This window comes from Balaenoptera musculus, chromosome 6, assembly GCF_009873245.2.
Source record: "Balaenoptera musculus isolate JJ_BM4_2016_0621 chromosome 6, mBalMus1.pri.v3, whole genome shotgun sequence".
Taxonomy (NCBI): Eukaryota; Metazoa; Chordata; class Mammalia; order Artiodactyla; family Balaenopteridae; genus Balaenoptera; species Balaenoptera musculus.
The window spans coordinates 2,492,641-2,519,290 of NC_045790.1; the positions used below are offsets into that span (position 1 = coordinate 2,492,641).

The following is a 26,650-nucleotide window of genomic DNA, read 5'->3' on the forward strand; positions in this document are numbered from 1 at the left end:
GAACCTCTCAAGCCTATTGCTGGTGTCTAGCTCACTAATGTTGAACTGTCATTTGGATGTTGAGCAAGTAAGGTGGATGCATTTAAAACATCAAACTGTTTAGGAGTTACATTGTTTTTAAAGTATGGAGTAAGAACAGTGAAACGTGTGCTTACTTGTTATCTGCTGGGAAAAAATAGAAATAGTGACCTGTTATCATACTTTTCATGACTGATATTTGACCATGGGCTCTGAAGGTTTAAATTTTTAAATGGGGACTTCCCTGGTGGTGCAGTGGTTAAGAATCCACCTGCCAGTGCAGGGGACACGGGTTCGAGCCCTGGTCCGGGAGAATCCCACATGCCGCGGTGCAGCTAAGCCCGTGCGCCACAACTACTGAGCCTGCGCTCTAGAGCCCGCGAGCCACAACTACTGAGCCTGTGCTCTAGAGCCTGCGAGCCACAACTACTGAGCCCATGCACCACAACTACTGAAGCCTGCGCCTAGAGCCCGTGCTCCGCAACAAGAGAAGCCACTGCAATGAGAAGCCCGCGCACCACAATGAAGAGTAGCCCCCGCTCGCTGCAACTAGAGAAAGCCTGCGCGCAGCAACAAAGACCCAACGCAGCCAAAAATAAATAAATAAAATAAATAAATTTTAAAATGATGAAAGAATGAAATTTTAAAAATGTTTAAATGACAGTATTTTAAAATTAGTATTTGCATCTGGTAAGATATTCAAAAGGGACATACAGTTTCCCTTTCAGACCTGGTACTTCAGCCACTGTTCCTTTTCCCTGTGGGCAGCTTTCTTGGAACTCCCTCCAGAGATGGTCTGTACATACACAACCAGTTGTGGACTGTATTTCATCCTTTACCACAAACCCCCTTTTTCGGGGGGACCCCCGACATATATTGTAGTGTACTATAAACCCTTCTCTGTACTTTGTGTTTTAACTTAACAATTGATCTTGGAGATTGTTTTATACCACTACCGGAAGAAATTCTTCATTCCTTTTTACAGCTTCTTGGTGAGAATAGAATTATTAAATGATCCCCAAAGACTTAACACAATAGAGTTAGCTATTGTTACAGTGAATGAAGTTAGTATATATATATTTTTAATACAGAGATCAGAAGTTTCCTTCAACTTGTTAAAGTAGGTGATTTTTATTATATGTTGGGAAAATGTTAAAGCCATTTCTCCACCTTTGTTTTTTCAGATAACCAGACAGCTAAATGGAGTCTGAGCAGCTGTTTCATAGAGGCTACTATAGAAACAGCTACAACAGTATAACTAGTGCAAGTAGTGATGAGGAGCTTTTAGACGGAGCAGGTGTGATTATGGACTTTCAGACTTCTGAAGATGACAACTTGTTAGATGGTGACACAGTAGTAGGTAAGTTTGGCATTACAACTCTTAATATTCATAGTCATGAATGTCTGCTAATGAATATATACATTGTTTTACTGAGGTTAAGTCTTGGGGTTACTTTTCTTTTTAACTGTGGTATTTCATATAACATAAACTTAACCATTTTAAGAGTGTACAATTCAGTGGCATTTAGTACCTTTACAGTGTTATGCAACTGCCATTTGTGTCTAGTTTTCTTTACCCCAAAAGAAAGCCTTGTATATGGGTAAACTTTAAAATTTTAGTATACATAGTACAGAAAGGTATACAGCTGTAATTGGAGCTGTCAGAAGAACAGAACTGATGGGATAGAGAGAGAGAGAGGCATGTAGAAGGAGATTTATTATGAAAGATTGGCTCATGTGACTGTGAAGGCTAAGTACCACCGTCTGCCGTCTGCAAATTGGGGGCCCGGGAGAGCTGGTGGTGTAGTTCCAGTCCAGACCCAAAGGCCTGAGAACCAGGGCAGCCAGTGGCGTAATCCCAGTCTGAGTGCGAAGGCCCAGACCCAGGAGTGCTGATGCCCCAGGGCAGAAGAAAGATATCCCAAATCAAGCAGAGAGCAAAGTTTTTAGGCTACCGATTCAAATGCCTATCTCTTCTGGAAAGACCCTCACGGACACACCCAGAAATGATGTTCTGCCAGCTATCTGGGCATCCTGAAGTCCAGTCAAGTTGACATATAATATTAACCATCACAACAATCATCACATCACAAGCGTGGAAAGTAATGAATTTCTACAAAGTGAACACGCTCATATACCTCAATCAAGAAATAAAACATGACCGGTTCCCCCAGAATCCTCCCTTGTTCCCCCTTCTAGTTTCAAAGGTAACTATTATTTTGATTTCTATCACCACAGATTACTCTTGCAGGTATTTAAACTTTATATAAATGGATTTGTACTATATATACTCTTGAGTGTGGTGTCATTTACTTATGTTTTGATTCATCTGTTTTGTTTATATAGCAGTAGTTAAATTTATTTTCATCGCCATGTAGTATGCCATTGTGTAAATATGCTGCAATTTATCTGTTCTACCCATCATATATTGTTAAAGGGTATTTAGGTTTTTTAATTAAAATTTTTTTTTTAGATTTTGGCTATTAATAATAATGGTGCTGAGAATTTTCATATACATATATTTTAGTGCATATCATGTACACAGTTCTGTAGGATTTATACCTCAGAATGGCATCTTAGATGACAGGGTGTGTGGGTCTCAGTGCTACTACATACTGTTAAAGATAGTTCCAAAGTGGTTGTAACCTGTACATTCTGTCAGCAGTGTGTGAGAGTTTTGGTTGCTTCACACCTTCACCAATACTTGATGTTATCAGTTTTTAAAATTTTGGCTATTTTAATTGTGGGTGCAGTAATGTCATATTTTGGTTTTAATTTACATTTGCCTAATGACCTGTGAGTTTAAATGCCTTTGGTATGTTGATTGGCTTTTTAGATAGCCTCTTTTGAAGTGCCTGTTCAATCTTTTTGCCTATTTTATAAGAGTTCTTTATGCTTTCTGATTGAGTCCTTTGTTAGGTTTATGTATTGCAAATGTCTTCTCTTGCTGTGTGGTATGCCTTTTCACTCTTAATGGAATCTTTTGATGAAGGTGTCGTCAATTTTAATGAAAACCAGTTAATCTTTTCCTTTATTTTTTATACTTTTTGTGTTCTGTTTAAGATAGCTTCCCATACCTCAAGGTCAAGAAGATATTCTCTCGTTTTCTCCTAGAAGTTTTATTTTTTGTGTCTTTCACATTTAGACTTATAATCTACCTGCAATTAATTTTTATATGTGATGTGAGTTAAGTCTTCAGATTCATTGTTTCCCCATATGGATAACTAGTTGGCCCATATATTGAAAAAACTTTCCATTCTCCAGTGTACTGCACTGACGTCTTTGTCATCTATCAAGTGGATGTATTTCTGTAGGTCTGTTTCTTGACTTTTTACTCGGTTACATTGAAATATTTGGCTATCTTTGTACCAAAACCCAGCATATATATGAGTTTTGTTTTTCACATTGGTTTTATGTAAATGTAGTCCATTTACATTTAATGTAACCACTGATATATTTAAGTTCAAATCTACTATATTTGTGTTCTATTTGTCACAGCTGGGTTTTTTTCCTTGCTTTCTTTCTCTTCCCCCCCAGTACCCTGTTAGTTATGCATTCTCTTATATTTTGTTTGGTGGGTTACTCTAGAGATTATAACATGCACTCTTATTAGTTCTACTAGAAATTAGTACTTTTACCACTTTATGGGAAATGTAAGGGCCTTTCGATACTTTACCTCTTTTTATCCCCCCTCCTGCTTTTTGTGCCATTGTTGTCCTCTCTTTTAATTCTTTATATATTTTAAACTGCATGAGACATTATTATTGTCATCTTATGTCAAAGTCTATTTAGATTTTGTGGCTTTACTTTTTCCATTGCTCTTCATTCTATCCTGCATTTTCATGTTTCTGTCTGGGATAGTTATCTTTCTGCCTGAAGAACTCTCATTAGTGTTTCTTTCAATTATAATCTACTAGCAATAAATTCACTCAGTTTTTGTACAAGCCTTTGTTTCACCTTTATTTTTGAAGGATATTTTTGCAGCTGTATTCCAGATCTACAGTTATCTTCTTATCTTCTTTGAACACTTTAAAGATGTAATTTTGGTGTCATTTGCCATCTGCTGAAAAGTCAGCTATCAGTTGTATTTTTCCCCCACTCTGGCTTCTTTTAAGGCTTTTTTCTTTGTCTTTGGTTTTTCAGAAGCTTAACCATAGTGTGCCTAACTGTGGTTTTCTTTGTATTTATTCTGGCTGGGGTTACTAGAACTATTGAATTGTGACTTGATTTTTTTTTTTTTTAATTTCATCTTTGGATAATTTTGACCAGTGTGTCCTCAAATACTGTTTCTGCCATCTCCCCTGCCCCCCCACCGCCTCCGCTTTTAGGACTCCAATCACATGTGTTACATCTTTTCACTGAGATCCTTGTGTCTCTTATGCTCTTTTCTGTATTTTCCTTTTTTCATTTGGATATTTCAACTCATTAGGGTAAATACCAAGGAACACGATAGCTGGATCAAATACTATGTTTAGTGTTGTGAGAAACTGCCAAACCGTCTTCCAAAGTGGCTGTACCATTTTGCATTCCCACTTGCAGTGAATGAGCGTTCCAGTGCTCCACGTCCTTGTCAGCATTTGGTGTTGTCAGTGTTCTGGATTTGTTGCAACAGGTGTGTAGTGCTATCTCATTGTTTTCTATCAAGTTTTGAATTTCAGTTATTTATGAGTCATGAAATTTCCATTTGATTATTTTTTTTCTTTATGTTTTTGGCTGCATCGGGTCTTAGTTGCGGCACACGGGGGTCTTCGTTGAGGCACGCAGGATCTTTCGTTGCGGTGCAGGCTGTTCGCTGTGGCTCGTGGGCTTCTCTCTAGCTGTGGTGCGCAGGTTTCTCTCTAGGTGTGGTACGCAGGCTCCAGGGTGCGTGGGTTCTGTAGTTTGCGGCACGCGGGCTCTCTTGTTGAGGCGCGCGAGCTCAGTAGTTGTGGCACGTGGGCTTAGTTGCCTCACGGCATGTGGGATCTTAGCTCCCTGACCAGAGATTGAACCCGCGTCCCCTGCATTGGAAGGCGGATTCTTTGACCCTGGACCGCCAAGGAAGTCCCTCCATTTGATTATTTTTAAGTAGACTTCTGTATTCTGGGAGAAATTCTGTGTGTGTGTGTTTTTCCATATTAATCACTTGTTTAAAGTCTGTGTCTGAGTCCTCTAATGTATGGATCACCTGCGGGTCTGTATCTTTTGCCTCTTTTTCCTCTTGGTTTTCAGTCTTTTGGCTCTACTGTGGATGGGCTTTGTAATTTTTTACGGAATGCTGGATATTGTATACAAATAATTATAGATGCTCTGGATGATATCTTCACCATAGTGTATTTAGGTTTTTTTTGGCAGGCAGGTAGTCTAGGATCCAATTACAATGATCCCATCAAAGATGGAGAGAATTTGCAGCCTGGTTTCAGACTTTCTGAGGGTTAGTCTGTTTTGGGCTGACTTTATTTTTAGGGCACAGCCCCTTGAGGATTTTAGTAGAAAGCCTACTAAAGTGTGTATACGAAGACTCTTTCTCTTTCTTGGGCCCTGAAATTCAGTTTCTGTCTCTCTGGCATTTTGAAACTGATGACAGCTCTGCTTATCATTTTAGTCTCTTAACCACTGCCGTGTGCTTGGTTTCTCAGCCTCTTGCTCATGAAGTTTAGGAATTGTAGATATTTTTAAGGAAAAGCATTTTGGCATGAACTGTTCTGTCTCTTTTCTCCAGGATATTGGCCCGTTCAAGTCCACTTGCCTTGGTGGTTTTGTCTCTGTGGCCCCGTGAGACTGGTGAAAGCTCCCAGCTGGGCCTCTCAGTCACGGTGCTGCTCTGAACCAGGAAACGACTCAGGGCAAACAGTGGCCGAGGCTGTTGGGTTTACCTGTTTCACTTCTTCTCGCAATGTTGGCACTTCAGGTTCTCACTGCCTTGTATCTTCTCCGGCTATTTTGTTGAATGTTCTTTGATTTAAAAACAGCAGCAGCAGTATTTTGCTGTTATAAATCATTGGCTCGCCTCATCATTGATGGAGTTTTTCCTAATTTTAATTACAAGTTATAAACCAGCTAAACACATGTATTCATAATTTGAAAAAACCAGGTGAAGTTTAACAGTATACCCACTTTTCTGTGTTTCAGTAGCTCCTTGGCCCTGTATGTGAAACAGAGAAGTAATGCAGGGCAGTAGAAAGACACAGGAGGACCTAACTCTTTCCATCTTTCCACACTGCCATCCAGTGTTGGTGATGTCTTCACTCGTGGTTTTCCATAGGACACAGTGTCACGTAGGAAGGAAGGGGCAAGGGGGGAAGAAAGGGTCTTTTTTTGTTCTTTTTTTTTTTCTTTATCAGGGAGGACAATTTTCTAGAACACAGAACACACTCTTACATCACTGGCCAGAAGTGGGTTACATGACCACACCTAGACTGATCACTGACTAGGAGGATTATTGACTGGTTAGAACAATCATGATTTGTTCCCTGCAGTTAGGCACATTACCAACCAAACAAAATTAAGGTTCTGTTAACAAGGGAGAAGTTGGAATGACCATAGGGTAAGCAACCATTAATGTTTCCCGTACAGAGTCTGTCCTCTGAGTTAGCTTAGTTGAAGGTACAAGTTGTGGAACAGCAGTTGAGGACAGCTATCTAAGTGTCAAATTGGGTGGTACAGATTATAAATTTTACATCTCGAAAAAAGGATATTGTTTCAATACCTGTTTAGAATTTTGGAGTGTTCTGGAAAGGGAGATAATGCATGAAGGCCCAGCGGTAGGAAAAGGTATTAGGTTGTGAGACAGTGAATGTCCTTGGTAGGATGGTGATATCTTTTCTTTCGGCAGAGCCGAAGTGGTTCTGTTCTGTAGCTGGGAGAGGACAGCCTTGCGGTAGAAGAAGTGCGGGCCTCAGCAAGACCTCCCTGCCCGGGCCATGGCAGGTGCCCAAAAAGAGAGCTCACCTCTGTGTCTGCTCTGTGTATGGAGCATGGAAGTAGACAGTGGACAAGCAGTTGAGTCTTAAATATTCTTTTATGACTCAATATCTCTCTAGAATACCAAAGAATAATTAATCACTGGAAAGAGCTGGTAGTGTTTGGCATATGTGTTGAGTAGAAATCTTATGTTCATTGGCTTTCAAGTTGTAGACCTGAACTTACATCTTGGCTCTGCCAGTTACTCGCTCTGTAACCCTTGCAAGTCGCTTTGCCTAAGTTTTTTCCTCTGTAACTAGTAGTGGTACTCTTTTCTTCTGTGTTCCTTCCCCTTTAGGTGTATTAGACTTTGTTCCCCCAACTTGAACAATTTCCTTTTAATTTAGCATTCAAGTGAGATGTCAGGAACATTTCTGGTAGTATTAAAAAGAGATGTAGCTCTAAAACTAAAATACGACTCTGAATTAGGATTTAGGTTGTAGAGATAAACCACTTTGGACTCCCCTGACTCCAGTGGATAATTGAGTTACTTATTTGTTACATAGCTAGTCCTTGTTTTGAAAACAAAGAGATGGACCCAAATCTCAAAAATGAAATCAGCCTTGTCTGCTCACAGTGAATCCTAAATAATCCAGAACACACTGTGACTAAAAAATAGAAGTTATCCTTAATAATGATGACTAATTAGTAGTATCGAAAATCTAAACTAGGAAAAAGCTGAAAAATTAGACTTGATATGTATTTATATTAAGTATATTGAGTGAGTCACTTAAGTCTAAAATTCAGATTCTTTGGAAAATGCAAAATTTTTCATTACAAGTAGCAGGAAAGGAGTGCCAAGGTTTTGTTGTCAGAGTTGTATTCATTAAAGAGAACCATAAGGTTCTTGCTTCATTGAAGGTGAAACACACAAGCGTTCCTCTGTACACCTGCAGTGTTATTCTTAAATGTACGGCTCTCACTGGGAGTAAGAAAACTGACTGACGGGGTGAAAACTAGAGTCGGCCACTGTTGAGCAAATTAACTCTCAACGATTAATTTGTGCTAATGATGGTAACGAGTTTAACATTTAGATTCTTAGATCCCTCTTCGTCAGGCATGAATTGTGAATAGTATGGCTTACTTGCTGTATCAGAAGTCACTCCCAGCTTTCTAGATTGTGTGTAAATGGTAGTGTCACAAACCGAGAGAGGAAGTGGGCAAGGAACGGTGCCATCCAGAGGGCTCACTCCTGATTGCTTCTGTTTCCTGTCTATAGAGAACCTTAAACAAACTTTGGAAATACTAAATTCAAATGTCAGGTGTTACGTTTTTTTCCAAGACTTTGGGACATATAATCACTGGGAATGGAATGCAGAGACATCACATAGACTGTTGTATTCTGTTTCACATATGTATCGCATCCTGAGCCTCAGAACTCAGAAACCGCGTACAGCTGCATGGGCTGAGAGGTGGATTGTTCTGTTCTAGGTCTTGTGACCCTTCCACCTCTGCTCGAACTTAACTTACCTTCTGAGCTGTTACAAGAGATTCCAGCATTTTCATGTGAATATCTACTGTTAGATTTCGCTTTATTCAAAATGTTGTGATTTTATTTGTCACATACCCTCTGGGTGGTGTGTTTGTCAGAACTGTCTCTACTAGAAATTTCAGCAGGAAAGTCCTGGCGAAGTGGACGCAGAGGGACCATGCCAGAAGCTGGCTGGCCGTCGACAGGATGCCTCTTAGGATGTGGCCAAACCTCGCAGTCCAGGGCCCAGCCCTTTGTCCTGCAGACACAGAAGCATGGCATCAGCCCCAGGAAACTGGGCTGTGTCTTAGAAGTGGATTCATATTAACCAGGATCTTGTATCTTGTTAGGTAAAAGTGCTAATGTATTTACAGTGAGTAATATCCTAATGCTTTACTTTGTTTGAAAGAAAGGACGTAAAGCAGCGTATAAAGATACACAAAATTCAGTAATTAACATAAGTATTTGAGAAGGCTGAAGCAAAGGGAAAACAGGTTGAAATGACGTAAAATGTAGAGATGAATGAGGCCAATGGATACTTATTAGTGATATACTACTTACTTCCTGAGGGGAGACTAGGAATTTGGCTCTAAGCTTTGTAGCAGCAAGTGCAATGAGGGAACCTGTTTAGTTAAGTGATTCACAGGGTTTATGAGAGAAAAACCCAATCAGTTTCTCAGCAGAAGCCCTATTACTGATATTAAGATAATCCATTTTTGAGTAACATTATGAAGTGGTTCCTATCTATGTACTAGACTGATTTTCAAGACTATGCTTGGAGTAAACAGCAGTGATTTTCACAGGGCATTTGTGATAACATCCATCAGTATTGCTGACTTGAATCACAAGACCTAATTCCACAAGGGTACTGTATTATATGGTACAGGCATTGATTATTTACGATGATCTGGCAGGATCCATAGATGTATTTTAGAGTATCTTGGAATAGATGGACAGTATGAAGAGTTTCAGAAGTCATCAAGGTATATTATTATTGTGATTTTTTTTTTTTGCTGAAGGTTTGATATATATTAGATAGCAGTGATTTTAGAATTATATTTCGGAATTATAACAGAGCTATTTACTTACATTCAGCTCGTTTTCCTTAAGAAGTTGAAAAGCCTAACAAAACCTAAGACTGAATAGAAGCCACTAGAAGGCCTCTTAGTGAAAAGTGGGCAGGGTTGGGGGTCTTTGTTTTGCAAATAATTTTGTGCCTACTGGAAGTCATAGGTAAATGATTAACAGAAGGTCCAAAACTTATGTTCCATGTGACAAGGTCATGATGATTGCAGCTATGATAGATTTTAAAGGGAGTAGCTACCACAGACATTAAAAAAAAAAAAAGTATCCACAAAATGCCTGGCTTAGACTAATATTTAAGTATACCTTTTAAGGCAATAGTTCTCAGACCTTTTGTTCTCAAGATCCCTTTCTATTCTTAAAAGATTATTGAAGACCCTAACAAGCTTTTTTTTTTTTTAAATGTAGGTTATAGCTATCAATATTTACCATATTAAAAATTAAATTTCAATCCTTTATTAATTCACTTAAAAATAACAATAATTAGTTATATTATAACATTAATAACACCTTTTATGAAAAAATAACTGTTTTCCAAAGTAAAAATAAATTGAGTGAGAAGAGCCGTTTCTTGTTTTTGTAACTATCTCTAATGTCTGGCTTCATAGGAAACATCTAGATTCTTAGATCTGCTTCTTCATTCAACCTCGTGTAATGTGTTCAGTTGAAACCTATGAGAAATATGTAAGAAAATTTGGCCTTATACAAATATATAGTTAAAGAAGAAATAATTTCATAGCCTTTGCAGATCATTGTGGATATCCTTCTTTGATACTACACCCAAACTCGACAGAGGGTAATTTCTTAAAGGTTAATTGCAGTGTGGTCAGTGAACCCATACTAATGAACTTTCTGCGTTGCGTTACATTAAAATCCATTGGCCTATCTTGTGCTTTTGAGTGGATCTATTACCCATGCATGCTTTTATAATGTGCATTAGTCATTTGGAAATTGAGGCACTGATTTATCAGTTTGCTAGGGCTGTGGTAACAAAGTACCACAGACTGGGTGGCTTAAACGACAGAACTTAATTTCCTCACAGTTCTGGAGTCTGAAGGTCCAAGATGGAGGTTTTGGCAGGGTTGCTGGTTTCTTCTGAGGCCTCTCTCCTTCGCTTGTAAATGGCAGTCTTCTCCCTGTGTCCTCACATGGTCTGTGTATATCTGTGTCCTAATCGCTTCTTCCTTGAGGGTGCTCGTCCTACTGGATTAGGCCCTGCCCCAGTGACCTTACTGAGCCTCAGTTACCTTTTTAAAGGCCTTACCTCCAAGTCTGGTCACATTCTGAGGTGCTGGAGGCGAGGGCTTTTATCGTACGCGTTTGGTGGGACACGGTTCAGCCCATAATTCAGATTTATGCAGATCTTGCTAATGTTCATACATTTTATTACAGAAAACCAACAAGTCACATTTTGTTGCCACCAATCCCACAATCCCATCAGAAGTCTTTAAGTGCTGGGAAGCTGTCAGGCTCACATTGGTGAATACAAGTTTTCCAAAATTTAATTTTTGCTTTTCCTCAAGAAGGAACCATTGTTCCACGGTATACACAAAAAAAGGCTTTGTGTATTCTTCCCGTTAAAAGGATGTATACTCAAGAGTTGGCGATTTCGTAAAGTGAATAACTTTTACTGTTTTGTGAAGGACATTTGGAAGGGAAGCAGGCCTTTGTTCTCTGGTGATAACATGGTGGTACAGAATACAGTACCTGCTGGTCCATCTTGGTGCCACTGCTTGGCTTCGTGCTAGGTGCCAGCCTTGTACCATAAATACTGTAGAGTGAAAAAGACACATACTGTTGTATAGGCTCACTAACCCTCCCACCCCCACTCCGAGATTCCTGGGGCCTGTAAATAGGTTACTTTACATGGTAGAAGGACTTTCCAGTTTTGAGTAAGTGAGGAGTCTTGAGATGGAGCGATTTCTCTTGGATTATCTGGGTAGCTCCTTGCAAGGCGGAGGCAGGAGGCTGAGTCCGAGACCCGAGGCTGGGGTACTAAGAGGAAGGGGCCGCGGCCCAACCGGAGAAGGAAGCTGAAAAGGGCAAGGGAAGACGTCTCCCCCGGAGCCTCCAGAAGGAGCACATCCCGGCAGACACCTTGATTGTACACGCCTGACTTCCGCAGCTGGAAGAGAACACATTTGTATTGTTTCAAACCACTCAGTTTGTGGCAGTGTGTTACAGTAGCAATAGGAAACTGGTGCAAATGTATCATTTCAGTCATATACAGATGTGTTATTATGAAAATGTTTTAACCCCACAGACCCCCTGAAAAAGATCTTGGGCATCTCCAGGGGTCTGTGGGGCACACGTGAACATACTGTGAGAATTCTGACTTAAGATAAGCCAGCTGCAAAATGCACATTGGGTAACTGAATAAGGTGACTTGCTGTGTTGTATTATAAGCTATAAGAATGGAAGGGCTTATATAAAAAAAAGGGTAAAATCTGTTTGTATAATGTGATCCCAGTTCTCTTAAAATACTATATACACACACATACCCCGCACAAATTTGGAGGGAGATACACCAAAATAATGATTTTTTTTCCCTGGGTGATGGAATTTTTTTTTCTTTTTTTAAAATGCTTTGCAGCGTTTTCCAAATTGTCACCAATTTGTCTTCAGATTTATAAAACTGAGCCAAAACTTCCAACTCACTATAAGGTGTATTTGTCAATGTAGGAAGATAGAACATATTTCATGAATAGTTTAACTTGCTTTATAACTTAAAATTTAACCATGTGGCAAATGGGCCTTCTTTGGTTCTCTCGTGCTGGGCGTTGTAAATGTCAGGTTGGGGCTTGTGCCTGGCCGGCATATCTCCAGGTCTTTGAACATGTTTCCTCTGCCTATAATACCAGTTAGTACATGTGCTTTGCTTCTCAGGTTACACCTCACGCCCCTAGAAGGCCTTCCCTGACTTCTCAGGTTTGGCTTAGGGACCTCTCCTGTGTTGTGAACTGTGTTGCTTCTGTTGTACGTTTGCTTTCTTGACTTTTCTTATTTGTTTTGGTTGTAGCTTGCCTTCCTCCTAGACTAAGCCCACTATCTTTCTGTCTAATTATCCTACTAATTTGTGTTGGCCTGTAAGTCATTTATTTTTCTGTCTGCATTGTTCTGTTTAGAGCTGATCCATTATGTACTGATGACATATCTTAACTCTTGATGAGCAGTCTTATTTTCCTTATTTCTAAATTTTGTGGGGCTGGGATATTAGTGAACCGTGGACAGCCACGGATGCTGTTTATTTCATCCTCCCTTCTTACAGTGTTTAATATATTGGCATACATCCAGTAGAAGCGTGTTAAAAGTTTGCTACTTTATAAAATATTCATCTGTTTAACATATTAGCTAGTCTTATTTTATAGTGTTTCGGCGTCTTTTTTCCTTTTTTTTTATTGAACGAATATTGGTGTATTGAGAAAAGTTTTGGTTTAACGGGACTCCTGTGAAGCAGTAGGATGTTCAGTGGAGTGGTAGGAACCGTCCTTCAGCCATGTTGTTACAGCTGTGTTGCACAGGGGCCCAAAGTGGCAGTGTCATCGCCATCCAGGAGGGAGAAGACACAGGATGGGATATACTGGCTGTGTTATGTCCAGCTCCCCGACGGCACTCACTGTCTTCACATCTGTTTCTCGTTTTTCTTATCTGAAGAATGAAGACAAAATATCAAACCTATTCTACCCACCCAACTCAGATTAGTTTTGAAAACAAAACAGAAGAATATAGTAAAAGAAATGGTGCAAATGTTGCTATTATACCTGAGAGTCCTTTGTGGCAATTTTGGCTTGGGTGCTCGGAGGTTAAACTTACTTATACCTAGTGTAGCCATTAAACAGATTACATCGTGACATTCACATAGATTATCCTGGGTTCACAATAATCTTATATGGTTAACTTCAGGGCTTAGTGATGACTTGGCTTGCCTTGGAGAAATGCTAATTCTAGACCTGGGGCAGGGAAAATACAAGATGAGCCCAGGGTATGTGTACCAGAGGAAGGAAGTGCTCAAAAACAAAAAGATGAAGGCGTGTCAAAGGAACACTGGAACTAACCTCAGAGAGTACCTAGTGACCAAACCTGGAACCGTTTGAGCAAAAACCAATAAGGTAGAATTGGATTATAACCAAAGTGTAAGATAAATATAAATGAGTACATATACATACAAATAAATAAATGGGGGGAAAAAGACAAGTCTCCCATGTAGAATTCCAAATAATTTATGTAGCTATTCCACCCTCACGGAGGAGGAGCTTAATTCCTACCTCCTTCTCCTTTGAGGGTGGGCTAGACTTAGTGACTTACTTCCAACGAATAGAGGAGGAAATATGGTAACTCTGCAGTGGAGAAAGGTGGCGAACACTGTTATAACCGAGTACTGGATGTTCCCACCAGCCCTGAGGCCATATGGATGTCACATACCCCCAGTATGCGACGAGAAGGGCACTTGCCTTTGTGATATTCTTTCCAAAGACCCATAACCCCAGTCTAAGCACAAGAGAAACAATAGACAAAGCTAGACTGAGGGCATGTTTTGCAGGACAAGGTCATGAAAAACAAGGAAAGACTGAGAAACTGTCAAGACCAGAGGAGTGGAGGGAGACGCATTGACTAAAGACGCATTGACTAAATGCAATGCGGTGCCCTGGATGGGACCCTGGAATAGAGACAAGACAGTAAAAGAGAAGCTGGTGAGCCAGAGAATGGCATGTCTGGGCTTGACTTAGTGGTAATGTATCAATGTCAGTTTCTTAGCTGAGAAGAATGTGCCCTGGACACGTAAGATGTTAACAGTCTGGGAAACTGAGTGAGAGGGCTTCAGGACCTCTTTGTACAATCTTTGCAACTTTTTTTTATAAATCTAAAATTAGTCCAAAGTAACGTTTATTGTAAAATATGAGTAGGAAAGAATTAACTTGTAAATAATAAAAGCAAATGTGCTTATTGCAAAAAATGTGAATGAGAAAAGGTAGTAAATTGAGATCGCTCGTAATCCTGCTACCCATGGATAGCTGATTGTTTTGGTATCTTTTTTCTAGACTTAATTCTATGTATATTCCATTCAGCAAATAATTCTTAGCCTCTTTTATGGGCCAGGCACCATGCCAGGAGCTCGGGATAGAGCAGCAAACAAGAATGATGCGAGTCTCTCTCACGGAGTCTGTGCTCTGCTGAGAGCGAGTGAGCGCCATTAAAATAAATGATAATTCCACAAGAACCAGTTACAGTGGTGTTGTGGGAAATGCTGTAAAGAAGCAGTACGGGCGTGAGGACATGTAGGGGGGAACCTAAGATGCACCATTGGAGGCGAGAACTGAAAAATGAGGGGTGGGGCAGGTGAGGGAGGGTGGAGTGGGGGCCCTGGGAGTTCGGGTACAGGTGCAGGTACAGGCGGGGGACCCTCAGGGAGGAAGGCGTTAGGAGCTGGGTGGGGAGGGGCTGAGGCTGAAGAGGTAGTTAAGCGAGGTTGAAATCCTGCATTTTAAGGTTTGGGCACTTTTTCCTAAAGAGTGATGGGGGAGTGATATGTTAGTAATTTTAGAAGATTATTCGGCTGCCGTGTGAGCAGGTGGATTGGAAGGGAGCCGGGAGCAGGGAAGGAAGTGTGGTCAGTCAAAGGGAGGTGGTGGTGCTCTGACGGGCAGAGGGACAGATGCGGAGCCGACGGGTTCAGTATAGCTTCTGAGGTGAAATCAGGCAGACGTGCTGATTGTTTGGATGTGGTGTGGGGGTGAAAGGAGACTTAAGTGTTCTGTATTCCTAGCGCAGGAAGCTGGTAATGCAATGTATGAGGCGGGACCTTTTTCAGTTAATATTAAAAACATTGCCTTATGTTACAAAAGCTTACCTTAATAATTTTTAATGGTTGCATAATATTTGAATACATGAATGTATTCTAAATTCCCAGAAAAAATTACTGGGAGGAAGGCATTTATTAATATCTGCTAATGTGTAGTGAATACAGTGGTTTGAAAATGGATGGTAGAATTGTTGCTAAAAACTCTAAATGCTGCTAAGACAGTTGGAGCTCGTCGCTTGCTGTGAATAAGAATAATGAAGGTCTTTGTTTGACGGCAGCTGCAGGTAGGAAACATTAATAAAGTAATCCAAGAGTCATTTTTTAGTGAACTCAGTTTCTTGCATGGAGATTTGTAAGCAGAAACAAATTACTGATAGTGTAAAGTTGTGGTATAGCTCAGAAATCCAAGAAATGTATTCTGAGTTAGGATAATTTAACTTTGCTACAGCTTGTCAGAGGTTACGTTTGTGCATGATGTCATCAGTAGGTGACAAGTTGATTTTAGTTTCATCTGGCATCTACCGATGACATTGGTGGCATGGTTCTAATGAGTGAGGCGTTTGGCTCTAAAGTTGAATTTGGCAACATTAATTCAGCCCTTTAAAAAACATGAAATGGTTACATCGTGAATCCTCAGTAAAGGGTTTTTTAGAAATTCTTAAAATCAAGTTAATAAAACACTGCCACTACCATTTAATGGCTGTCTGTCAGCAGAAGGTCAAAACTCTTTCAAACAGTCTACTCAGAATTATTTTTAGAAATGAGCAAATAATTCTAGGGTTCATCTGATACTTATTCTAAGCAATGTTCTTAATACATTTGACACCCTTCACATTCTGTTGCCAACTACCTTGTAAACATTTTCTGCACCTGTATTTCCTACTTAATATGTGTGGAGTAGGGGACTTCCCAAATTTGTGTGCTTGGATAAGGGTTAGGTCACACATTTAGGGAGAACTAACCCATACTAAGTTTATGAAGTGCTGTAATTCAAGATGTTACTAATGAACTAGGAAAAAGAACTTGGTATTGTAAAGTGGTGCCTTGATGAAATTAGCCTAAAATACCAATGGAAAGCCAATCAAATACTGGTTGGATATCCTCAGGAAGGTCATTGGAAAGAAGTGAGCTTAGTTTTGATTTTCATATATAGAGCCTGAGGATTTGTACCTCAAATGTCACCTGTAATTATTGTCATTGCTCCACAAAAAGAAGTCCATAGAAAGTTAACTAAAATTACTCGGTCAATGAATAATTGTTTGGTACGTGTACTCTACCCCTCTTACCCTAATGTCATGATGTAATGAATTGACTTTGTTCCTGTGCACGTAGAGCATTACGTATGAACTGTTCTTGGGAGAATTGAGAACATAGTCGGTTAAATCCCATTTTGTGTTGTGGTTCCAGTTAAAAATTTCAGTTGAAAAAGACTTCAGGAGTTATGAATTAAGCCTATAAAATCATCAGCTGAAGTAAATACATAAAATCGTAGGGAGTCTGTGGACCTGTTTAAACAGTTCTAAAACACTAACATTTAGAGGAGGTTCTTTGGAAGAATCTGTGCTTAGAACAAATGAAAGTCAGTGTAGATACTTATGAACCTGTTATCTGTAACTGATTGACACTGTAAATAAGATTTGACTAGAGAGGTTTAGGATAGGGAAGAAAAAAAGAAAAATAAATCCACACTAAATGTTAGTAGAATTAGAGATATTTAGGATAAATTTCTAACTTTTCAGACTTTTGAATTGTGAAGTATAACACACGTCAGAAAAATGCGTAAAGCATACTTGTGCAGCTTAATGAATTATTACAAGGCAAGCACCTTTGCAACCCACTCAGGTTAAGAAAATAAAGGATTACTGTACTCCAGAAGCTTGCTGATCACAACCCCTTCCCTTTCCCTAGAGATAAATACTGTTTTCTCTTTGTCTAGTCACTTTTTTCGCTTTACTTTATGGTTTGATCGTCTAAGTATGCATCAATGGGATTATAATTTAGCTTTGCCCTGTTTTTGAAGGTTAAATAAATGGAATCATACAGTAAATATTTTTTTGTTTCTTGCTTTTTAAAAAATATTAATTAATTAATTTATTTATTTTTGGCTGCGTTGGGTCTTCGTTGCTGTGCTCGGGCTTTCTTTAGTTGCAGTGAGCGGGGGCTACTCTCCGTTGCGGTGCGCGGGCTCTTCATTGTGGTGGCTTCTCTTGTTGCAGAGCACGGGCTCTAGGCGTATGGGCTTCAGTAGTTGCGGCACATGGGCTCAGTAGTTGTGGCTCGTAGGCTCTAGAGCGCAGGCTCAGCAGTTGTAGTGCTTGGGCTTAGTTGCTCTGCAGCATGTGGGATCTTCCCGGACCAGGGCTCGAACCCGTGTCCCCTGCATTGGCAGGCAGATTTTTAACCACTGCGCCACCAGGGAAGCCCTGTTTCTTGCTTTTATGCAGCATGATTTTGAAGAATCTTCTTTGCTGCAAGTAGTAGCGTTTGTGATGTTGCTCTAGACTATATCATTCTTTTTTATAAATACACCACAGTGTACCTGCTCATTTTACTACTGATGGATCTTTGAGTTCTTAACAGTTTTTGGTGGGTACAGGCAGTGCTATTTTGAATACTATCCATGTATCCTAGTGGGTATGTGCACAAATTTCATTGGTCTGGGTGTGAACTTGTTGGGTCGTAGGCTATGTTCTCCATGGTGGTGTTCCACTTTACACTCAGGTAAACATGTATGAGAGCTTCCCTGGCTCCACATTCACTGACCACTTGATGATGTCCGACTTTTAAGTTTGTCCATCTGCTGGCTAGGTTATGGATTCTGATTGTGGTTTTAATTCGCATTTCCTTGGTAGCCAAAGAGATTCAGCGTCTTGTCATGCTGATGAGCCATTTGAAAAAAATTTTTGAAGTACCTGTTCAAGTCATTTGTTGATTTTTCTATTGGCGTATCTGTCTTAGAGGTATGTAAAAGTTATTTATTTTCTATAAACAAGCTTTTTGTTAAATGTGTTGTAAATATCTTTTATTCTGTGGGTGGTATTTCACTCTCTGTCTTGGTCTGCTTGGGCTGCTATAACAAAAATACCACAGACTGGGTAGCTTCAACAACAGACATTGATTTCTCACAGTTCTAGAGGCCGGAAGTCTAAGATTGAGGCACTGGCTGACTCCGTGTCTGGTGAGAAGGAGCTGCTTCTGGTTCATGGTCTGCCATCTTTTTCTGTGTCCTCTAGGGAGCTCTCTGAGGTTTCTGTTATAAGGGCACTAACCCTATTCACGAGGGCTCCACCCTCATGATCCAGTCACCTCCAAATACCACTACATTGGGGATTCAATATATAAAATGTTTAGTTTTCAATATATAAATTTTGGTGGGATACAAACATTCAGTCTATAACATTCTCCTAACGGACAGACTATGAACAGATGTTCTTAATTGTAATGTGGTCCTGTGTCATAATCTTTTGTGTTATGGCTAATGCTTTTTGTCGTAAGAAAAATTTCCCTACCCTGAGGTCATGAAGGTATTTTTCCGTATTATTTTGTAAGAGCTTTATTTGCCTCTCACATTCAAGTCTGTAACCATCTGAGTGATTTTTGTGGGTGTGTATGGATAAAGGTGTATTTAATTTTTTTTTTTTCATGGAGGTAGCCCGTGGTACCAATGCTACTTACTAAGAAAACCATTTTCTTACCCACTCTTTTATAGAGCCACCTCTGATATATATCAGGGGTCATATGTAAAGGAGGGTCTATTTCTAGACTCCTTATTCTGTACTGTTGGTTATTTTTCTAGCTTTATGTCAAAAGCACTCTGTTTTAATCACTCTAACTTTTATAAACAGTCTCAGTGTCTGGTAAAGCAAGTCCTCTCACCTTATCTTTAAGAGTGTCTTAATTATTCCTGGGCCTTTTCATTTCTATGTAAATTTTAGCTGAGTTTGTCACAGAAACGCCCTAATGTTTAGCTGAGTTTGTCACAGAAACGCCCTAGGGTTTGGGGTTTTGTTCTGTTTTTAAATTGAAGTATAGTTGATTTACAGTATTGTGTTAGTTCCTGTTTGATTTTTTGATTGGCATTTTATTAAGTCTGTAGATCAGTTTGAATGTTTCAATTCATGAACATGATATACTTCTCCATATATTTGGGTCATTTTAAATGTCTTCAGTCTTCCCTGTTGACTTTTGTCTTCATTCTTTGTTACACTCATTTCTAGGTAATTTTTTAATGCTATTGCTATTTAATGCTGTTTTTATTTGGAAATTTAATACTTTATATGCTGGTATATTTTGAAATTCAGTTGTTGAATATTGATTTTTGAAAATTCATCAACTTTGTTCAACTCTTACTAATTCTAATGACTTATTTGTGATGTCTTTAAGATATAGTCATGTCATTGGCAAGCAGTGGCAATTTTGTTTCTTCCTAATCCTTATAGCTATCCCCTCCCCATCTGCCTTTGCTTGACTGCACTGGCTAGGACCTCTAGTAAACTGTTAAATGGTAATGGTGATTGCAAGTCTTTTTTTAAAGGAATTAAAAAAAAAAAAAGTAGCGTGCAAATCCTAATCCAAAGAACATTGAGCCAAGTTCTGCATTGGGGTCTGTTTTAACTACTCTTCAGCTCTGGGTTGCTGTTTTTCTATATATATTGCATTATGTATGTCTGAAAGATAATAATTCTTTTAAAGGCTATTACATCTAAAAAATAAATAATTCCTTGTAATCAATGATCTTGTCTATTTCACATTTCCCCAGTTGTTTCATAAAAAATTGTACATTGAAACTGGTTGATATATCTTTTAAATCTTTAAAAAAAATCTATAGGGCTCCCCTTCCCTTTTTTTTTTTTTTTTTTCCTTACTGTGTATTTGTTGAAGAAACGAACAGATCAGGTCATTTGCTTCCCATTTTGAGTTTTCCTGATTGTGTTGCTGAGCTGTCATTTAACATGTTTCTCTGTTTCCTGTATTTCCTGTAAATTGGCAGTTAGATCTAAAGATAAAAAACATTTTTGTTTTTTATTTTTTAAGCACTTCTAATGTTGTAGATTTCTTGGATCGTGTGGGTTCGGAGGGGCTTGAAGGTTGAACATTACATATAGTTATGTATGTGTTGTTATAGTGCATGGTTACAATCATATAATCATCCCCTGTGCCTCCCTGATTCTCACACCTCCAGAATCCCACATCAGTGTGAGGTTAGAATCGAGGGTGCATTTGGAAGTAGAAATACCTGTCCCTTTTGAAATTCTAAGTGCTTTTTTATGCTGCCACTTCAGTGTTTCGGTTCTTCAGAGGTTCAGTCCGGCGTGTCGACTAAAAAAAAAAAAAAAAAAAAAGCACAATGTGAGAGTTGTGAGTTAAGTTTTATTTGGGGCAAAATGAGGACTATAGCCCGGGAGACAGCATTTCAGAGAGCTCTGAGAAACTGCTCCAAAGAGTCTGCGGGCAACGTCAGTATATATGTGATTTTGGTGAAGGGGGAGTACATGCAGTCAAGCACATATTTTTTGCAGGTTTGGTTTCTGCAAGTCACGAGGAGCATACGTCACCAAGAAAGATTTTAGTGCTTTTCTAGATACGAGGAGATGCAAGAACTGGGCTCATAAAATCTTCTCCTAAAAATATCTATCTGAAGACCTGTTCTGCCAGTTTTCCCCAGAGCCCAGAGTGCCTGCCTCATTCCTGCTCTCCACCCTGAACTCCTTTCAGGGGGTGCTGAAGGTCAGCAGCCGCAGCGGCTCATGATTTGATCCTTGTAGAGGTAGATGGCAAGTGCCAATTTGTAGGTGACATGAGCATTCCCCTGCCCTGCCCCACAGCCGTGCCTAGGAATTCTTGAATTTGTCTTCTGCTCTCTTTAACTGTAATTCAGCCTCTTAGTCTGATAATACCTAATCTGTGTCCAAGTCCTCTTCGGTCACACCTTCCAGTTTACCTCTTCCCTTTCTAAAGTGTAATTGGAAAGCACCTCAGCCTGAATAATAATTCTTTTACTTTAGGAGAAAGTGGCAGCCATGGACCCCATAAGCATGAGAAATGTGTTCATTTCTGCAATTTTTTTTAATTTTCAGATTTATCATTACAAAAGTAATCATTTATTTCAAAATTAAATAAGTAATATATTTGTTTAAAACTTTTAAACAATGTAGAACTTTATATAAAGTAAAAACTGAATGTACCATCATCCTCCCCACTTCCACCTCATTCCTTCCTCAGTGATAATTGTTAAGTTTGGTATATCTCATTTTAAACTTAACTCTATACAGATACACGACATATTATATATACATGCATACGTATACAAATGTTTTGTTCTTTAAAAATATTCAAAACTTTTTACTTATGCTACAAAACTTTTACCTATGCAACACTGTCAATCTATTTTATAGGGAAGGTATTCTTCCCCCTCTAGTTAGTGTTAGCTAGCTATCATTTTCATTTTTCCTGTATGACCAAGTTGTAAATCAGGAAAAACAGGTTAAGAGAGTGCCTACAAATTACCAGGAAAACTTGTAGATAGCTTTTCATTTTATAAAAAGGCATGGAAGGGGCTTCCCTGGTGGCGCAGTGGTTGAGAATCTGATCCCACATGCCGCGGAGCAACTAGGCCCGTGAGCCACAATTACTGAGCCTGTGGGTCTGGAGCCTGTGCTCCGCTAGAAGAGACGCCGTGATAGTGAGAGGCCCGCACACCGCGATGAAGAGTGGCCCCTGTTTGCCACAACTAGAGAAAGCCCTCGTACAGAAACGAAGACCCAACACAGCCATAAATACATTAAAAAAAAAAAAAAAAAAGGCATGGAAGGATGTAAGTAGTATAAAAACTAAATTATTTATAAATGCCATATAGCTTATATTTTTAAAAGGTCTTATAATAGTAGAACTTAACACACCAAAGTACCAAAAAGGACCAAATTTATACTTAGTTAATTTAGCAAAGTTAGCTCTTTGTTTAAAAGTTCGCTTTCCTTGTTTAAAAAAATCATTTCGGGGGGTTGGGGGCTTGGACGGGACAGGGTCGTGCCAGGGCTGGGGGTAGGGACGGGGTGGGGGGAGGGTGGAGTTGCTGGGCTCTGACACCTTTCTCCATGCAGAAAAAAGAAAAAAAATCATTTCCAAGAAAATTGGAAAAATACAGAAAATAGAAAGAGAAAGCCACCCATGGTCATTTCATAAATGTTAATAGCCAGAATCAGAATTAGATGGAATAGTCCTATGGCAGTGACTAGTCTATATTCCTTTCCCAGAACCTTTTTTCCCAAATCCCAGGTGGGATTTTATAAGAAGGTATGTCTTTCTGAGGTTCAAACTTTTTGAAATATAAAAACTTTATTTAATCTAATTTTTAAAAAGTTCCCAAATAACTAAGATGTACTAGATGAATAGAATTTCTCTTTACTGCCATCTGAGTCCTCTCTTTCCTTCTCTTGCCCCCAATTCTCATATAAAATCATTGAATTGGAGTAGACCTTAGGGTTGGCACATTCAGTACTTAGGAAAACAAATTTTACAAAGCCTCTGAGTCCTGTGGAACTGCTTCTAATGAATAGCACATTTTTGATTAGTGGCATCGCCCCGCCATAGCTATTTCAGAAGGAGAATCTCCTAGTCTACAGTAATCATCTGAGAGGCAGCTGTAAAGGTTTGAACTCAGCTTAAATGAGCATCAGCTTTTTTTTTTTTTTCTTTTGGTTGGAATGAAGTTTGAAACAAAAAGTTCCTTTATTTCTGAATTTCATAAAGTATCTAGCAAAGAGACAGAGTGCACTTTGAGACATATTTCACTAAAAGCCTTTTAATTTTATTTATTTATTTTTTAGCACAACAAAAATCTTTGTGAGGTAGGAAAAGAAGTCAGGAGAGGAAATCTCCAACCTAGTACATCTCTTTTTGCATAGTTTCACAACTAGCTAAATTATTTACTTAAGATGTTAAGTTTCTTTCTCCTCAAACCTGGAATGTCTTACTAGCCAGTTCCTTGAAGGAAGGAAATAAGAGGCTGCTGAAGGGGATTAGTACCGATCCAGTTACTGAATTTTTTTTTTTTTTTTTCAGTTACTGAAATTTTGAATCCACAGTATAAGTCCGCATTAGTACATTTTAGATAATTAGGAATAGGCTTTTAAACCCAAGTTTCTTGAAGCCTTTGGTATCTTCTAGGTCTTTATCTTTATGATTCACGTGACGTTACTACCTACAAATTAGTATATTTTTACTGTAAAATCACACGGCCTTATTAGAGTGTCGCTCGCATTTATCTCCATTAGGAATGAAAAGGTTCATGCGTTGTGGACACGCAGAATTTCCGTTCACAGCTCTGTGTCGGAAACCGAGAAGTACGGTTTCTGTCGCCGTCCTGTGGTTGCCCCCTTGCTGTGTAAGCTGTTTGGTCTGTCACCCCCGGGCTTAGTCACCGTCACACGTAGCAGGGCCTGCTTGATGGGGAGGCGAGCCCGTCGCTCTGGCAACCGTGGCACCTTGGTGACGTCAGCCCGCGGGGCTGCGCGCGCCGACCGGTCGGGCATGGCGGCTGCCCAGCCTGCTGCAGCGGGGCTGCGGGGCGCGCGCGGGAGGTGAGCTCGCGAGCTTTCCCTCCGCGTCTTCCTGCGGACCTCGGCCATGGACGCCGCCTCCGACCCCTACCTGCCCTACGACGGGGGAGGAGACTGCATCCCCCTGCGGGAGTTGCACAGGCGAGGTAATGCGGGCGGGCGGCGGGGCTGCTCCCGGGCCGCGGGTGTCGAGGGCCTTGGAGGGTGCTGGTCCGGCTGTTCCCTGCGTGCGCATCGCGGCCGCCGTCACATCGCACCCCGGTCCTGCCGGGTGGCGCGGGCAGTGGCACTTCTCCACCTTAATTCATACCGTGAAATCCAGTGCGTGTCCCGGTGCCATTGGATTTCAGCTGCTGCCGGTTACCGTGGAGCCCCTGCACCCTAACGTCAATTCCTAGGAGAAGCTCTACCTGCCTTTTAGAACACTTTCAAATGGCAGTAGAGAAGAACACTGTTTTATATGAATGTTTTTATTTAGCATGCATTCAGCTGATTAACTACATTGTCTTCCACAGGTATCTGGTAAAAATTTATATGATAAAAAGATACAGGATCATTTTTACACATCAGAAAAAATAAGAGTCAGTAGTTTGTAAAAGCCAGAAAAGCGCCCAGCATTCATGTAAGTCCTTTGGCAGGCACTGCCAGAACTGATTACATGTTAATTAAACTGCCCTTTTTTCATTTTTCTTAAACTTATTATTCTGAAAATAGACTGGCAGTTCTAGAAAAAAAAACTGAACCTCAAGAAAAATCTCTTAGCTAGATGACTTCATTTATGAGCCACATTAGTTTGAATTTCCTGCATGATATTATGAACTCATTTTTTAAGTAAGGAAGTCATGATTTTCCTGAGCATATTTAGCCTCTTATTTAAAATATAGTTTGTATTCTGATAACACCTTTCTTTAGTATTAAGTTCCATTAGGATGAAAAAATGGTAATATATTTAACAAATACTTAATGGTTGACTTGTGTCTTCTAGACTATTTTAGGCTCTGAACAGTTGTAACATTATATATCCCATAGTATTCTGTTGTTAGTAAAAGCGTGCTTTTCAGATTTTGAGAAAAACTATATGAAGATCATGTTATATATTGTGCTTTCTCTTAGTTACCTTTTTAGTAAAATATACATATATATGTATATATAAATTATTTTAGAACATTTGGGGAAATACCTAAAGCATAAAGAAGAAAATTAAATTTTCTCATAATCTTAGCACCTAGAATTGTTGGGTTTGTTTGTTTTTCCAGTTCTAGTGTGTTCCTACGCTTTCCTTTTTTTCTGTGTTCCCATCATGCCTTTTCTGGTAGGGATTTCTTTAAACAGGAAGCAACATGAATGAATGGTGACTGTTCAGATGTCACAGTATTTGCTAATCAGTAATTAAGCTGTTTTCTTTGAGCTGTTTCAACCTCCATTTGTTGATTTATAACAAACCAGAAGACCTGGGGTTGGGAAATATAAATTCCCAGTGTTAGCCATGGCAATCTTTGACATGACTTGGCGTATGGACCCCACCTCTGTATAAGGTGTGCAAGTAATAAGAAGTAAGCCAAAGCTTATGTGCGAGTAGGCATGGTTCCTGGTACGATTATTACTAAACTAGAAGCTTTTGGCTTCTATTATATTTTCACAAATAGTCCTTTAGGAACCTTGCTTAAGGTCTAAGTCAGTCTCACTCTTGGCAGCTCAGACGGGTTCCTTATCCCTTGACAAGACCTTCCTCAGCCAACCTAAGGCGTTTTGTTTGAGAGTAACACTGTGTCTTTGTAGTACAGGTCAGTTGGTTATTAGCTTCACTTGACCGTTCTGTAGCATCCTAGCATCTCTGGGTAAGAGGTTATTTGTGTTCCATAATTTATGACCTGTTCTGTCCATGAGTCAAAACAAAGGAACTGGAGATGTGGAGACAAGCAGTTAACATGAATCAAGAAAAAGAATCAGCTTCCCTGTAAGGACAAAATTACAATGACTAGAAATATCTCTTGGGACTGGGAAACAGCGAAGAGGCAGATAACCCAAGTATAAAATTGTAAAGGATATCAGTGAAGGAAACAGAGACTGTTTACTGAATCCCTGAGTGCTAGAGTTAGCAATTACCTTTGTGGAATAAATTAGATTTAATGCTCCTTGTCCAGGCAAGATGGTAAATATGACAGTTCCCACTTAAGGGAATAATACAGAGACTGGAAATGTATGTAGATTAAAAATAGAATTAGGGCTTCCCTGGTGGCGCAATGGTTAGGAATCTGCCTGCCAATGCAGGGGACACGGGTTCGAGCCCTGGTCCGGGAAGATCCCACATGCCATGGAGCAACTAAGCCCGTGCGCCACAACTACTGAGCCTGCGCTGTAGAGCCCGCGAGCCACAACTACTGAAGCCCGCACGCCTAGAGCCCGTGCTCCACAACAAGAGAAGCCACCGCAACGAGAATCCCGCACACCGCGACGAAGAGCAGCCTCTGCTCGCCGCAACTAGAGAAAGCCTGCACGCAGCAGCGGAGACCCAGTACAGCCATAAATAAATAAATAAAATAAGTAAATTTATTAAAAAAAATAGAATTAGTTAATATATTGTTGATGGATTAGAAATTAGAAATTAATATGACATTTTAGAAATAGTTATCTTTGGGGGTAAATTTCCTATCAGACACTATTAAGTTCTTTCATAAAATGTCTCTTCCATTTTCATCGGGGTGGGGGGGAAGAAAAACCTTTGGTTTATTTGGATTGTTAGTTTTATACTCTGACTTTTTTCCTTATTTGTTCATG

At 39.7% G+C, this 26,650-nt stretch overlaps 1 protein-coding gene across 5 annotated transcripts in view; it reads left to right on the forward strand.

The window, feature by feature from the left end:
* Positions 1-26,650, forward strand: part of CLCN3 (chloride voltage-gated channel 3) — an 84,276-nt gene that overhangs the window by 10,302 nt on the left and 47,324 nt on the right. For 3 of the 5 annotated variants that reach the window (XM_036855489.1, XM_036855493.1, XM_036855490.1), the window contains exon 2: positions 1,203-1,378. In XM_036855489.1, the coding sequence (XP_036711384.1) occupies positions 1,219-1,378 (160 nt within the window). In that variant the 5' untranslated portion in view covers positions 1,203-1,218. Of the gene's footprint in view, positions 1-1,202; positions 1,379-23,811; positions 24,019-26,650 lie in introns of those variants that run through there. The other 2 variants (XM_036855491.1, XM_036855494.1) reach the window with 2 other exon arrangements.